Source organism: Hyperolius riggenbachi, chromosome 8 (genome assembly GCF_040937935.1).
Source record: "Hyperolius riggenbachi isolate aHypRig1 chromosome 8, aHypRig1.pri, whole genome shotgun sequence".
NCBI classification, from domain to species: Eukaryota; Metazoa; Chordata; class Amphibia; order Anura; family Hyperoliidae; genus Hyperolius; species Hyperolius riggenbachi.
In genome coordinates this window covers 283,160,377-283,177,258 of record NC_090653.1, presented here as the reverse complement: position 1 = coordinate 283,177,258, position 16,882 = coordinate 283,160,377, and the positions used below count along the sequence as shown (strand labels likewise).

Here is a 16,882-nt window from a genome sequence, read left to right as displayed (position 1 = left end):
AGTGGAGCAGTTGGCGGAGAAGACAGATGCAGTAGTGGAGCAGTTCTTAGAGCTGGTAAGACAGATGCAGTAGTGGAGCAGTTCTCAGAGCTGGTAAGACAGATGCAGTAGTGGAGCAGTTCTCAGAGCTGGTAAGACAGATGCAGTAGTGGAGCAATTCTCAGAGCTGGTTAGACAGATGCAGTAGTGGAGCAGTTCTCAGAGCTGGTTAGACAGATGCAGTAGTGGAGCAGTTCTTAGAGCTGGTAAGACAGATGCAGTAGTGGAGCAGTTCTCAGAACTGGTAAGACAGATGCAGTAGTGGAGCAGTTCTCAGAGCTGGTAAGACAGATGCAGTAGTGGAGCAGTTCTCAGAGCTGGTAAGACAGATGCAGTAGTGGAGCAGTTCTCAGAGCTGGTAAGACAGATGCAGGAGTGGAGCAGTTCTCAGAGCTGGTAAGACAGATGCAGTAGTGGAGCAATTCTCAGAGCTGGTTAGACAGATGCAGTAGTGGAGCAGTTCTCAGAACTGGTAAGACAGATGCAGTAGTGGAGCAGTTCTCAGAACTGGTAATACAGATGCAGTAGTGGAGCAGTTCTCAGAGCCGGTAAGACAGATGCAGTAGTGGAGCAGTTCTCAGAGCCGGTAAGACAGATGCAGTAGTGGAGCAGTTCTCAGAGCTGGTAAGACAGATGCAGTAGTGGAGCAGTTCTCAGAGCCGGTAAGACAGATGCAGTAGTGGAGCAGTTCTCAGAGCTGGTAAGACAGATGCAGTAGTGGAGCAGTTCTCAGAGCTGGTTAGACAGATGCAGTAGTGGAGCAGTTCTCAGAGCTGGTTAGACAGATGCAGTAGTGGAGCAGTTCTCAGAGCTGGTAAGACAGATGCAGTAGTGGAGCAGTTGTCGGAGCTGGTAAGACAGATGCAGTAGTGGAGCAGTTCTCAGTGCTGGTAAGACAGATGCAGTAGTGGAGCAGTTCTCAGAGCTGGTTAGACAGATGCAGTAGTGGAGCAATTCTCAGAGCTGGTTAGACAGATGCAGTAGTGGAGCAGTTCTCAGAGCTGGTAAGACAGATGCAGTAGTGGAGCAGTTCTCAGAGCTGGTAAGACAGATGCAGTAGTGGAGCAGTTCTCAGAGCTGGTAAGACAGATGCAGTAGTGGAGCAGTTCTCAGAGCTGGTTAGACAGATGTAGTAGTGGAGCAGTTATCAGAGCCGGTAAGACAGATGCAGTAGTGGAGCAGTTCTCAGAGCTGGTAAGACAGATGCAGTAGTGGAGCAGTTCTCAGAGCTGGTAAGACAGATGCAGTAGTGGAGCAGTTCTCAGAGCTGGTAAGACAGATGCAGTAATGGAGCAATTCTCAGAGCTGGTTAGACAGATGCAGTAGTGGAGCAGTTCTCAGAGCTGGTTAGACAGATGCAGTAGTGGAGCAATTCTCAGAGCTGGTTAGACAGATGCAGTAGTGGAGCAGTTCTCAGAGCTGGTAAGACAGATGCAGTAGTGGAGCAGTTCTCAGAGCTGGTTAGACAGATGCAGTAGTGGAGCAGTTCTCAGAGCTGGTAAGACAGATGCAGTAGTGGAGCAATTCTCAGAGCTGGTTAGACAGATGCAGTAGTGGAGCAGTTCTCAGAGCTGGTAAGACAGATGCAGTAGTGGAGCAGTTCTCAGAGCTGGTAAGACAGATGCAGTAGTGGAGCAATTCTCAGAGCTGGTTAGACAGATGCAGTAGTGGAGCAGTTCTCAGAGCTGGTAAGACAGATGCAGTAGTGGAGCAGTTCTCAGAGCTGGTAAGACAGATGCAGTAGTGGAGCAGTTCTCAGAGCTGGTAAGACAGATGCAGTAGTGGAGCAGTTCTCAGAGCTGGTAAGACAGATGCAGTAGTGGAGCAATTCTCAGAGCTGGTTAGACAGATGCAGTAGTGGAGCAGTTCTCAGAGCTGGTTAGACAGATGCAGTAGTGGAGCAATTCTCAGAGCTGGTTAGACAGATGCAGTAGTGGAGCAGTTCTCAGAGCTGGTAAGACAGATGCAGTAGTGGAGCAGTTCTCAGAGCTGGTAAGACAGATGCAGTAGTGGAGCAGTTCTCAGAGCTGGTAAGACAGATGCAGTAGTGGAGCAGTTCTCAGAGCTGGTAAGACAGATGCAGTAGTGGAGCAGTTCTCAGAGCAGCCAGATTTGTTTTGTGCACCTGCTCCTCTCCTGCTCTGTGTTTGTACCGTTACCAGTGGCTTTGGTGGTGGATAGGTAATTCTCCCGGTTGGTGTGATTGCAGGAGATGGAGGAGCTGGAGCGCAGTCTGCAGGAGCAGCAGGAGATGAATGAATCGCTGCGGCGGGCGCAGGGGGACCTCAGTGCGTATGAAGCTCAGCTGGAAGAGCAGCTGCGGGCCCGGGAGTCTGAGATCGGGCAGCTGAAGCAGGAGCTGGACAGGAGGAAGCGGCAGGGACATGTAAGCCAACCCGTGTGAGTCTGAGCTGATAACTGCTTATTCAGGGGAGGAAATGCCAATCCTGTGTGTGATCTCTCCATAGGCCGAGACCAACGCACTGAAAGCAGAGCTGGAGAGAGAGCGGCGGTCGCTGGAGAATGCCCAGACCAAGGCCCACGTGCTGGAGGAGCGGGAGCAGGACAACAGGAAGCTTGTGTCTCAGCTGCAGCAGCTCCAGGTGGGTTACCAGTGTACAGCAGCGAGCACAACAAAGCTGCATGAGCTGTACAGACTGCCTGTGTACAGCAGCGAGCACAACGCAGCTGCATGAGCTGTACAGACTGCCTGTGTACAGCACCCAGCACAACACAGCTGCATGAGCTGTACAGACTGCCTGTGTACAGCACCCAGCACAACACAGCTGCATGAGCTGCACAGACCGCCTGTGTACAGCAGCGAGCACAACACAGCTGCATGAGCTGTACAGACCGCCTGTGTACAGCACCCAGCACAACACAGCTGCATGAGCTGTACAGACTGCCTGTGTACAGCAGCGAGCACAACGCAGCTGCATGAGCTGTACAGACTGCCTGTGTACAGCACCCAGCACAACGCAGCTGCATGAGCTGTACAGACCGCCTGTGTACAGCAGCGAGCACAACACAGCTGCATGAGCTGTACAGACCGCCCGTGTACAGCACCCAGCACAACACAGCTGCATGAGCTGTACAGACTGCCTGTGTACAGCACCCAGCACAACACAGCTGCATGAGCTGTACAGACTGCCTGTGTACAGCACCCAGCACAACAGCTGCATGAGCTGTACAGACCGCCTGTGTACAGCAGCGAGCGCAACACAGCTGCATGAGCTGTACAGACTGCCTGTGTACAGCAGCGAGCACAACACAGCTGCATGAGCTGTACAGACTGCCTGTGTACAGCAGCGAGCACAACACAGCTGCATGAGCTGTACAGACTGCCTGTGTACAGCAGCGAGCACAACACAGCTGCATGAGCTGTACAGACCGCCTGTGTACAGCAGCGAGCACAACGCAGCTGCATGAGCTGTACAGACTGCCTGTGTACAGCAGCGAGCACAACACAGCTGCATGAGCTGTACAGACTGCCTGTGTACAGCAGCGAGCACAACACAGCTGCATGAGCTGTACAGACTGCCTGTGTACAGCACCCAGCACAACACAGCTGCATGAGCTGTACAGACTGCCTGTGTACAGCACCCAGCACAACACAGCTGCATGAGCTGTACAGACTGCCTGTGTACAGCACCCAGCACAACACAGCTGCATGAGCTGTACAGACTGCCTGTGTACAGCACCCAGCACAACACAGCTGCATGAGCTGTACAGACTGCCTGTGTACAGCAGCGAGCACAACACAGCTGCATGAGCTGTACAGACTGCCTGTGTACAGCAGCGAGCACAACGCAGCTGCATGAGCTGTACAGACTGCCTGTGTACAGCAGCGAGCACAACACAGCTGCATGAGCTGTACAGACTGCCTGTGTACAGCAGCGAGCACAACGCAGCTGCATGAGCTGTACAGACTGCCTGTGTACAGCAGCGAGCACAACACAGCTGCATGAGCTGTACAGACCGCCTGTGTACAGCAGCGAGCACAACGCAGCTGCATGAGCTGTACAGACTGCCTGTGTACAGCAGCGAGCACAACACAGCTGCATGAGCTGTACAGACTGCCTGTGTACAGCAGCGAGCACAACGCAGCTGCATGAGCTGTACAGACTGCCTGTGTACAGCACCCAGCACAACACAGCTGCATGAGCTGTACAGACTGCCTGTGTACAGCACCCAGCACAACGCAGCTGCATGAGCTGTACAGACTGTCTGTGTACAGCAGCGAGCACAACGCAGCTGCATGAGCTGTACAGACTGCCTGTGTACAGCACCCAGCACAACACAGCTGCATGAGCTGTACAGACTGCCTGTGTACAGCACCCAGCACAACACAGCTGCATGAGCTGTACAGACCGCCTGTGTACAGCAGCGAGCACAACACAGCTGCATGAGCTGTACAGACTGCCTGTGTACAGCACCCAGCACAACACAGCTGCATGAGCTGTTCAGACTGCCTGTGTACAGCAGCGAGCACAACGCAGCTGCATGAGCTGTACAGACTGCCTGTGTACAGCACCCAGCACAACGCAGCTGCATGAGCTGTACAGACCGCCTGTGTACAGCAGCGAGCACAACACAGCTGCATGAGCTGTACAGACTGCCTGTGTACAGCAGCGAGCACAACACAGCTGCATGAGCTGTACAGACCGCCTGTGTACAGCAGCGAGCACAACGCAGCTGCATGAGCTGTACAGACTGCCTGTGTACAGCAGCGAGCACAACACAGCTGCATGAGCTGTACAGACTGCCTGTGTACAGCAGCGAGCACAACACAGCTGCATGAGCTGTACAGACTGCCTGTGTACAGCAGGGAGCACAACACAGCTGCATGAGCTGTACAGACTGCCTGTGTACAGCAACCAGCACAACACAGCTGCATGAGCTGTACAGACTGCCTGTGTACAGCACCCAGCACAACACAGCTGCATGAGCTGTACAGACTGCCTGTGTACAGCACCCAGCACAACACAGCTGCATGAGCTGTACAGACTGCCTGTGTACAGCACCCAGCACAACACAGCTGCATGAGCTGTACAGACTGCCTGTGTACAGCAGCGAGCACAACACAGCTGCATGAGCTGTACAGACTGCCTGTGTACAGCAGCGAGCACAACGCAGCTGCATGAGCTGTACAGACTGCCTGTGTACAGCAGCGAGCACAACACAGCTGCATGAGCTGTACAGACTGCCTGTGTACAGCAGCGAGCACAACGCAGCTGCATGAGCTGTACAGACTGCCTGTGTACAGCAGCGAGCACAACACAGCTGCATGAGCTGTACAGACCGCCTGTGTACAGCAGCGAGCACAACGCAGCTGCATGAGCTGTACAGACTGCCTGTGTACAGCAGCGAGCACAACACAGCTGCATGAGCTGTACAGACTGCCTGTGTACAGCAGCGAGCACAACGCAGCTGCATGAGCTGTACAGACTGCCTGTGTACAGCACCCAGCACAACGCAGCTGCATGAGCTGTACAGACTGCCTGTGTACAGCACCCAGCACAACGCAGCTGCATGAGCTGTACAGACTGTCTGTGTACAGCAGCGAGCACAACGCAGCTGCATGAGCTGTACAGACTGCCTGTGTACAGCACCCAGCACAACACAGCTGCATGAGCTGTACAGACCGCCTACACACTTACACTGCAGTGATCTGATTATTAAAGGATACATCCAGGCAATTTAAAAATAAAAAAATCCAATTACTAGGGGATTAATCCAGCCCCTGCCAGCCGTCCTGTGCCCTCACCGCAGCTCCACTCACCGCCTATGGGCCGTGGTCCCCTCCGGAGCAGAATGTCCACTGCGCCTGACCGAGTTGCACTGACATCATCCCAATTGTATTGCGCAGGCGCAGTACAGTCCAGATGACTTCAGCGCGACCAGTGAACCGCATGCTGGAGCGCAAAAGAAGCAAACGAGGAAGCCGACCTGGTGAAGTCGGCTTCTCCACCGGAGGGCACCGGGAGCCACCGGAGCTGCGGCGAGGGCTCAGGATGGATGCAGGGGGCTGGAAGAAGCCCCAGGAAAGTGTTTTTTTTTTTATTTTTAAAGTCCTCAGACCATCCCTTTAAATGTCATTCTTGGAACAGAAGCTATTTAGTTATTCAGCTTTAAGTGGACTTGAAGGAAAACACAGAGAAATGCCCCATGTATGTATTTAGAGAGTTTAGCCTGTGTAATTCCGCCTCATCTGTGACTAATCACCACTGTAACTTGATCTCTTGGCTGCGTCACCTGGTTGCCTTGGCACAGCAGCTAATTTGTAAACGCAGGATGTTAACCCTATGTCTGTTTCTATGAAAGCAGGAAGTAGACGCTGTGAATTTTATGGCAGGATTTGTATCAGCTGTAACAAACATGTTTTTCTTTGAAGGTTATTATGCTGTTGCTTATCTTTAAAGGACACATTGAGGAAAATGAAAAAAACAAGTTAGACTTACTCAGGGCTTCCTCCAGCCCCTGGCAGCCGATATGTCCCTCACCGCAGCTCCGGGGTCCCCTCGCCAGGTTGACAACTTGTGCGCAGCTGCGCCGCTCGCGGTCACGCTCTAGTGGCCCTGGGAGCGTTCTGCGCAGGCGCAGAAGATGCCGACCTGGCGAGGGGACCCTGGAGCTGCGGTGAGGGACATATTGGCTGCCAGGGCCTGGAGGAAGCCCGGGTAAGCAGAACTTGTTTTTTATTCCTCGGACATGCCCTTTAAGAGCAGAGAGGAAGTTCTGGTCCGCCTTAAAGGAATAATGAAGAGAGAGGAGTACGGAGGCTGCCATCTTCATTCTCCAACAATCAATGCCAGTTGCCTGGTTCTGTGCGGATGCTCCGCCTCTAATACTACAAGCCACTGGCCCAGAAGGAAAATCAGATAAAAATGTAACTGCAGCATTGTGCTGTTGGATGCAGTGCTATGGGGTGTCAATTTGCTCTCGGCTCCCGACCCACCGCTGATCGATTAATATCTTCTCTCCGGTGCAGACGACCGGATTGATCGATTTCAGACAAAAAACACAATTGATAGGGCTGCCCACAGCATCGATTTTTAGCAAATTCATTCAGTGAGATCAATGGGGAAAGTATTTGGCCTCCTTTAGCGGGATACTCTGTAAGGGCTCATTTCCACAGGCAGTTGAACTGTGTGCTCTGCATGCAGTTACCAGGCAGCAGCGAGCGGTTGCCAGGCAGCAGCGAGCAGTTGCCAGGCAGCAGCAGCGAGCGTTTTCCAGGCAGCAGCGAGCGGTTACTGGGTAGCAGCGTGCGCTTACCAGGCAGCAGCGAGTGGTGGTGAGAGTTTGAGAGGCATTTCACTGCCTACCAATTGTCCATGGAAAAGAGGCTGGCAGGACACAACACGCTCCACATGTGTTCCTCATTTAATGTCTGCATATGTTTCTCATGGAGTGGAAGCTATCTGTCAGCGGCGGCCCTGGAATGTAGCACGGTTGAGTTATGAAGCTGCCTCTTGTCTTCCTGGCAGCCACTCCCTGGCCTGTGATTTCAGAAGGAGCAGGGAATAAGAGCCTCAGTCAGTCTCTGTCTATGTTGGAGAGAATTCCTCCATACGTTACATTCGTCCATGCATTAAATCGGACCTGAACTCAGAACTTCCGCTCTGCTCTAGAAGAATTAAAGAAAAACATGTCTTTGTTCATGGAATCAGACATATGGGTAACATCCTGTGTTTACCAATTAGCTGCTTTGCCGAGGCAACCAACTGACACAGGGGAGAGATCAAATTACAGCTTATTAGTCACAGAGGGGCAATTCGACAGGCTAAACTCTCTAAATACACACAGGGTTCATTTCTCTGTGTTTTCCTTCTCTCCTGTGCAAGAGTTCAGCTCCACTTTAAAGGGACTCCGTAACAAAAATTGCATCCTGTTTTTTATCATCCTACAAGTTCCAAAAGCTATTCTAATGTGTTCTGGCTTACTGCAGCACGTTCTACTATCACCATCTCTGTAATAAATCAACTTATCGCTCTCTTGTCAGACTTGTCAGCCTGTGTCTGGAAGGCTGCCAAGTTCTTCAGTGTTGTGGTTCTGTGATGCATCTCCCCCCTCCAGGCCCCTCTCTGCACACTGCCTGTGTATTATTTAGATTAGGGCAGCTTCTCTCTTATCTTTTACAAGCTGGATAAATCCTCCTCTGAGCTGGCTGGGCTTTCACATACTGATGAATTACATATGGGCAGAGCTGTCTGCACTCTGCAGTAAGAAACAGCCTGACACTTCAGTGGAAGATAGCTACAGGGGGAAAGAAACACACAAATGATCTCTTGAGATTCAGAAGGAAGGGTGTATACAGCCTGCTTGTGTATGGATGTATTTTCTATGTGTGGACATACTGTACATCAACCTACTTCCTGTTTTGGTGGCCATTTTGTTTGTTTATAAACAAACTTTTTAAAACTGTTTTTAACCACTTTTAATGCGGCGAGGAGCGGCGAAATTGTGACAGAGGGTAATAGGAGATGTCCCCTAACGCACTGGTATGTTTACTTTTGTGCGATTTTAACAATACAGATTCTCTTTAAAGAGAATCTGTACTCTGAAATTCTTACAATAAAAAGCATACCATTCTATTCATTATGTGCTCCTGGTCCCCTCTGTGCTGTTTCTGCCATTCTCTGCTGCAAACCTGGCTTGTAATTGCCAGTTTTAGGCAGTGTTTACAAACAAACTAACCAGCTTCTAATAGGCTCAGCTAAGCAGAGTGTGTTAGTCACACAGAGCCTGCAGGGGGTGTGTACAGCTTCTAGCTAATCACAAGCAGCCCTGCACATTCCAGTCTGACTGCCTCAGCCTGACTGTGCCGACTATAGAGAGAAGATTAGATCATATAACAGAGATAACACAGCTACTGTGCAATTAGGAAAAGCTGCAGTAAGCCAGACCACATTAGAAAAGGCATAGGAACTTATAGCATAGAAGAAATAAAGATAAACAATTTGTTACAGAGTCTCTTTAACAGATTTCTACCTGATGTGCCCAAAATACAGATCCCTTCCTGAATGAGATGTGATCAGAGAGGGGCCTATTACTGCCCCACACTGCACATTGGCTCTTAATTGGGCCCATGCAAGCCTATTGGGCTCAGTAACTCATCTGCTATATGTATCCCTACGTTCCAGTCTGCACACTATTGTTTATTGTTGCATCACTATTCTGTGTACCATTGTTTACTGGTGCAATGGCCCTGTGTAACATTACTAAATATTGGCAGCACTTATTATTATTATTTAGTATTTAAATAGCGCCGACATATTACGCAGCGCTGTACAGTGTGTATATATATATATATCTTGTCACTAACTGTCCCTCAAAGGAGCTCACAATCTAATCCCTACCATTGCCATAGGTCTATATTATGTAGTGTAAGTACTGTAGTCTAGGGCCAATTTTTTAGGGGGAGCCAATTAACTTATCCATATGTTTTTGGAATGTGGGAGGAAACCGGAGTGCCTGGAGGAAACCCATGCAGACACAGAGAGAACATACAAACTCTTTGCAGATAGTGCCCTGGCTGGGATTCGGACAAAGACAAGACAAATAACATTTATATTGCGCTTTTCTCCTTGCAGACTCAAAGCGCCAGAGCAGAGCAGCAGCCACTAGGGCGCGCTCTATTGGCAGTAGCAGTGTAAGGGAGACTTGCCAAAGGTCTCCTACTGAATTAGTGCTGGCTTACTGAACAGGCAGAGCCGAGATTCGAACCCTGGTCTCCTGTGTCAGAGGAAGAGCCCTTAACCATTACACCATCAGCCACCTGCCAGGGACCCAGCGCTGCAAGGCAAGAGAGCTAACCACTACGCCACCGTGCGTTTAACAATAATGGATTGTATTGTGAAAACTGTTCAAAATCTTTGCAGTACTGCAGCAGATAATACTGCTCCCGCCCCCAGGGCCACAGCAGGATCGTCTGACGGGCACCCCAGATCTCCCATTAATAAATAGTGTACACCCCCCTCCCAGGAAAGCTTGCCATGGGGGAACCGTACCGAAGCCCAGACAGGGTAATTTGCATAGAGGAAGTACATCACTGGGATTCCCGTCAGTTTGCACATGGGTCACACACCTCGCTCCGTCGTTTACACTTGACTGCATCTCCATAGACTGCATTACTCCCTCCCCACCGCTGATCAATCAGTATCGTCTGTCGGGTGTGATCGACAATTTTTGGCTGCAATCAATTGAATTATCCATTGGGCCAGTACATTGGGGCATCGATTTCTAGCAGATTCAATCAGAGCGATTGAATCTGCTGGGAATCAAAGGGAAAAATCGATGAGTACATGTCCTTATCAGGTGTTTCCAGAAGGAAGTGTTGTCTGAAAACCTAATGGGGAACAGTTCTGCAATCACATCGCCTGCTACAGCAAGAAGCATTGTGATTGGCTGAATGTGTGGGCGCAGTTTATTACAATCTAGCAGTTTGAGGGGATGCCGCCCACCCAATCACTTTAGCAGAACTTCCCTATGAGGTTTCTTGCTGGTTCCCTCAAGCAGACCAGCGCCTAATTGTCTCCCTGTGTCCCCCTCTTCCCCTGCAGAGAGAGAATGATGCACTGAAGAGGCAGCTGGAGAAAGCGCAGGCACAACTGGAGGACGCCCGGCACAACCTGGTGCACCCGGAGCAGATCACAGCCCGGGTGTCAGAGCTGAAGAGGAAGCTGCAGAGCGGCGTGGGGGAGATCAGGTGAGGCCCTCGTGCAATGGGGGGATTGCTGTGACCTGGCGAGAACACTCACACTCTAGCTTTTTATCCAAGGATCATATACAGAGATTTCTTCAAAGTGTTGCTTAAAGCACCTGACTTGAATTTTACAGTTTAGTAGACCACTTCCTCGGAGGCACAAGCCGTATATATATTTTTGTGTGTAGATTTAAAAAAAAAATCAGTAAATTGAGATGTGTAAATAAGATGTATCAAAGCTTTACCGGCCTGCCTGACTTGCATTTCACAGTTTCCTAGACCTCTTCTTCGGAGGCACAATGCACGCAGTAGCTAACCTCTTGCTGTGGCATTCTGAAATCGGTCATAAATGACACTAAGAACAATGATGCAGCTATAAAGTCAAACTGGAGTAACTGCCTTATGTCAGGAACCGGCCCGCGGCACGCCTGCGTATACGGTTCCCGACTGCGGGTTTGACCAGATCAAGCGGGGAAGCAGCCTTATTCGAGCTAAAACAAGGCTGGGACCCCTCAGAACACCTCTCACTGCCACCACTAGCGGTTCGCTAGACACTTCCACTTTGCTGTCGAGTCCTCAGCGCGCAATCCGCGTTTTCGTATTCGGGTCAGCTTTGCGCTTAGGCCGAATACGGGAACGCCACGCACCCACACACACACACAGTTGCAATCTTACACTGTAGTGAAGCAAAACCACTAACAGTCGTTCCGAACGATACTGTTAGCCACTCAGCTGTTGAGCTACTCGCACTGGCGTTTTCGTACTTTGGGTCAGCTGCGCGCTTTAGGCCAACGTATGACAAACGCCCCACACGCAATGCAATTACAATCTTATACGGTAGTGTCGCTCAATCATACAATCAGGCACGGACTTATACACACTTCAATCTCTTCTAGGCTATGAGTGTTAGTTTAGTACAGCAGAAGTCAAGCTTATTAAATAATAATTTAATATTCCAGGGAAAAAAGTGGAACAATGCAGAACAGAATATATACAAAAGATTACAAAAACAAAGTAAAAAGTTACAAAGATAAAAGTTACAAAAATACACACAAAGTGATTTGCTTACCAAAATAAACGGGGAAATAAACGTACCAGCGTATCGATCTGGCGTTGTTGCGGGAGTACGCACTTTCTGGTCAGGAACCAGGTTAGTTCTAGCCGTGTGTGCTATCTCCAAGAACTACAAGTTGTACTGTGAGATACACCTGGAGGCTGCAACTTCCTTGAGGAGGAACTAGTTTGTAATTAAATCTCAGACATAATTCCATAATTCCATTTCCAGGTAAAAGTCTATACATCCAAAGATTGTGAAGTGAGGCTTTTCAACTCCAGGTGAAAACTTGATTAAGGCTTTTTCCTGTCTCCGTTTTTAAAGTCTGCAGAGATTTCCAACCCCTTCCAATAGATATAATTTACAGGGAATAGTTTGCACCTCCACCAATAATTCAATTTCCTCACAATGAAATAGTGTTTAACACACGTCAACTTTTGGTGAAGAGACTCTTCCTGACTAGTCTAGAGTTCTTCACAATGCTTTAACAGCCTTCCTCAACAGATGTGTAAATGGTTCAAGTGTCAATGACTTCAACACTTCACTGCTGCCATTGTCTGATTACCCCAGCTCTATTCACGGACGTCCTCTTTAGATGCAAATGTAGGTCTATTGACCCACACACAATCACATGAACAGTCCATGAATCTAGCCTGGCATATCTACACCTTTGACATAACATAGCAGATATAAAAATGGGAAAATGAAAGAAATATGTTCCTGTATTCCTAACATCATCAGCCTCATAACTAGCTGCTATATTCCTGACACCAAGCATTAAGTATAGATTCCATATCTAGCCATAGCCAAATGGGGTGCTTATGTCAGCTGCAGATCCGTATGAGAGTGAGTGCACAGCAAGATATTGGCTACTACTGTGTATGCTTTACGTCTCTGATGAAGGTGTATGTCGAAACGTGAAACCGAGTCAGGCAAAAAGGGTGCCAGAGATTTGGGCGCAGCCAGTGCCATAGGCAGTACTAGCAGTAGCTAAAAACCAAATTGAATCTTACTCCTGACTCAGTAGCGACCTGCAGGAGGGAATAGTAATTAACGCTGCCTGGACTTTAGCAGGAACAGGGTGAGACTTTTTTTGGCTTTACCCATCGGTTTAATTACATGTATGCCCGTGAAACATGCATCAGACTCTTCAGATGATGTTAGTTGTAGATGTTATTTATCCTTTTACATTTATTGCATCCTAGTCCTTTATTTGTAGTTATTTTTCTTTTACATCTATACTACAAATTGAAGTTTTACAATGTATTGGATTTGTGACGCCCAATGCTCTCGGAATTTCTGTAGGTGATATTTCTAGACAGTGGAGCTTGAATTACTCTGTTTTAGGTGTTGTTTTTATCAAATCCTGGATAAGTAGGTATTCGGCACATGTTGTTGCATGCCTCTACTGCTACTATTAGGGAAATATTTCTGGTCTTTCCTTATTGGCTGCTAGGATTTTCATGATGGTAACCAAGCAGATGTTTTTATAGGAGTCTGATGATGTCCTTCATCTGAACTGAGACCTGCATGCCTCATATCCCATAATCAGGCCAGGATTTACCTCAGAGGAGCCTATAGGCACAGATGTCCTGGCACCCTAGACTCCGCCCACCATGAACCTACAAATCCCCACTGAACTGCACCGCAAGCATGCTGGCTGTCCCAGCCATCTCCCTTACTTCCCTTGCCTGTCATAGCTCTAGCGTAGCTAGAGGTGTCCCTTAGTATTAGGTAACCAGAGGTACCCTCAATATCTATTAGCTAGAAGTGCCCCCAAGAATTAGGTAACTAGAGGTGCCCCTTACAGAAGGGAGATCTGGTCAGTGGAATGCTGAGAACAGGGTGAGTAACCTCTCATTTACACTCTGCTCAGGACTCTGCATAGGGAAGGAGGGAGGGAGGCACTAGAGGAAGGAAGTGAGCCGCCTTTCCATCATCAGGCGCCTGTAGGCACGTGCCTACTCCGCCTTATGGTAAATCCAGCCCTGGCCATAAGAATAAAAAGGCAGGGTGCCTCTGACAGATATCTGTTCCTTCTGACGTAGAGTCCACTGCAGCTACTGCATGATTGCCCCTCCATACACATTGCACAACAAGTCATCTCTCCTTAAAGGACAACTGAAGTGGGAAGAATATGGAGGCTGCCCTGTGTATTTCCTTTTAAAGGGATACTGTAGGGGGGTCGGGGGAAAATCAGTTTAAGTTACCCGGGGCTTCTAATGGTCCCCCGCAGACATCCTGTGCCCACGCAGCCACTCACCGATGCTCCGGTCCCGCCTCCAGTCCACTTCTGGAATTTCAGACTTTAAAGTCTGAAAACCACTGCGCCTGCGTTGTCGTGTCCTCGATCCCGCTGATGTCACCAGGAGCGTACTGCGCAGACACAGACCATACTGGGCTTGTGCTATACACTCCTGGTGACATCAGCGGAATTGAGGACATGACAACGCAGGCGCAGTGGTTTTCTGACTTTAAAGTCAGAAATTCCAGAAGTGAACCGGAGGCGGGGCCGGAGCATCAGTGAGTGGCTGTGCGGGCACAGGATGTCTGCGGGGGACCATTAGAAGCCCCGGGTAAGTTCCACTCATTTTCCCCCGACCCCCCCTACAGTATCCCTTTAAGCAATACCAGTTACCTGGCAGCCCTGCTGATCTATTTGGCTGCAGTAGTGTCTGAGTCACACCAGAAACAAGCATGCAGCTAATCTTCTTAGTTCTGACAATAATGTCAGAAACATCTGATATGCTGCATGCTTGTTCAGGGTCCGTGGCTAAATGTATTAGAGGCAGAGGATCAGCAGGACAGCCAGGCAACTGGAAAATAGCAGCCTGCATATCCCTCTCACTTCAGTTCTGCTGTATATTGGTATGTAGCCCTCCTCCCAGTGATGTTTAGCTTAGGATGTTTAGCTATGCGGAATTCTCCTCCCAGATCCTTCTTGGTGACCAGGTGTATTTTGTACTGGCTTTGGAATCCTCAGAAATGAACATTCCACAGAAATCACCTGACAGGACTAAAGATGTCACCACCAGTGATCAACTTCAGAATGTAAAAGATCTGTCAAACGAATCGGATTGATTATTGCTAACAGTTTCGATCTGATTTCCAATTGTTTTTCTAAACTATTTTTTTTTTTTGTAGGAGTGATTGGAAAATTGTTCAGAAAAATGATCAGAAATCAGATCTGACTTGTCGGAAATAATTGATTCGACCCGTCTTATCTGACAGGAAATTGCATGGTATGTAGCAGGCGGTGGCAGAGTCAGCCACCCTTGGCCACCTCGGGTTACATATCACATGTGTACACAGCTTAAATCTGCAAGTACTACTCCATGCCTCATTACACACAAGGTAAATATAACAAGTAACGTTTTATCTCGTGCTGTCTGGCTTGGGTAAACATCCAGCTGGCTCATCCAGGGATATCTGGAGTGATACGCCGGTGTAGCTGCCCGATGAGCTGCTCTGATCTCTGTCTATGAAATCCAGTCACCTACGTGCTGCGTGACATCACTACTAGTCGCAGTGGCGGCGCTACACTTGGGGCACTGCCGACCCCCCCCCCCCCCCCAGGAATCACCTGTGAACCCCTCCTGGCCCTGCCGCTCAGTAACATACAGTTAACTGTTTCCAGGCTCCAGCAGCGTATAGTGAACAGGATGGGGTCTGTAAAAAAAAAAAAAAAAAAAAAAAAAAAAAAAAAAAAAAAAAAAAAAAAAAGTTTCGTGTCGGCCTAAAGCTGGCCATACACTGGCCCGATTCACCGCCGTTTCGACAGCAGATTCGTTCACTGGGATCGAATCTGCTGCCAATCGTTCGCGCTACACGCCGAATTTCGATCCTTTTCGTCCGATCCCGTCAATCGCTCCGTGCGGAAAATTAGCGTCGATCGCCCGCGGGTAGGGAGCGCGTCGCTAGCGGCGTTCGAGTACCCGACGACCGACGCAATAGAGCCGCATACATTACCTGCTCCGCCGGCACGTCTACGCCCGGTCACCGCTGCTCCGTTTCCGCGCTGGTCTCCGGCATGCTTCAGTTCCTCCGGCCCGGCAGGAAGTTTAAACAGTAGAGGGCGCTCTACTGTTTAAACTTCCTGCCGGGCAGGAAGAAGTAAAGCATGCCGGGGCCGGAGACCAGAGCGGAGACAGAGCAGCGGAGACCTGGGGACTGGAGTCGCGCCGGCGGAGCAGGTAATGTATGCGGGCGGGGGGAGCGTCGGCAGCACCACCACCACAACAGATTGTGAACGGTTTCAGGCTGAAATCGGATCACAATCTGTTTGCAGTAAAGGTAGCCATACGATCCCTCTCTGATCAGATTCGATCAGATAGGGATCTGTCAGTTGGTCGAATCTGATGGCAAATCGACCAGTGTATGGCTACCTTTAGTCTATGAAGGCGTAAAGTAAAGGAAGGTCTTATCCATTTGCCATAAATACCTCACAATCCTTGCAAGATCCCTTGTAATGTATCTGGATGACACTTGTATTTGCCAAAAAAAAAATTGCTCTACCTCCTTCTGATTGCATGTTCTAACATTGTCAGTCAACAGTATTAGAGTCTGAAGAATGCTTATTAGCTGAAAGCTTACTTAGCCAATACTTAGCTTAAAGAGGTATTGTCACCATAAAAATCAAATTTCAACAGCAACTGCTCTGAGTGTATTAAGTGATAAAGATGCTAATCCTGCAAAACTTGCAAAACTTTTTCTGCTGTTATGGTTTGTAGTTATCACATACTTTAGGAGCACTGGCCCTTTAGTAGTCAGTGCCAAACAGTTGAATGCTGGGGGTTCTTTTTATCTATAATATATTCCTCCTTTTCCATTTATCTCCCTGCTTAGCTTCTTATCTGAAACACTTGTGTTTACAAGCAAGGCTGAGGTGACTCAGTGATTGGATGTGTAAATAAAAATTAGACAGTGCAGTTCCTAGTATACACCTCAGTGGGAGTGTCTGAAGACTCTGGGAGAAGGGCAGCTAATGAATACACAATGAGCAAGAGAAGGGAGGGGGGAAACAAGAGTCAGGGAGGATATGATGTCAGCATTAGCTTGGCAAGATGGCCACTGCCTTGAAT

General features: G+C 49.0%; 1 protein-coding gene across 3 annotated transcripts in view; it reads left to right on the top strand.

Annotated features, from left to right (window-relative positions):
* Positions 1-16,882, top strand: part of CNTRL (centriolin) — a 171,328-nt gene that overhangs the window by 69,119 nt on the left and 85,327 nt on the right. For all 3 annotated transcript variants that reach the window (XM_068249054.1, XM_068249053.1, XM_068249055.1), the window contains 3 exons: positions 2,249-2,425; positions 2,508-2,642; positions 10,605-10,750. In XM_068249054.1, the coding sequence (XP_068105155.1) occupies positions 2,249-2,425; positions 2,508-2,642; positions 10,605-10,750 (458 nt within the window). The remainder of the gene's footprint in view (positions 1-2,248; positions 2,426-2,507; positions 2,643-10,604; positions 10,751-16,882) is intronic.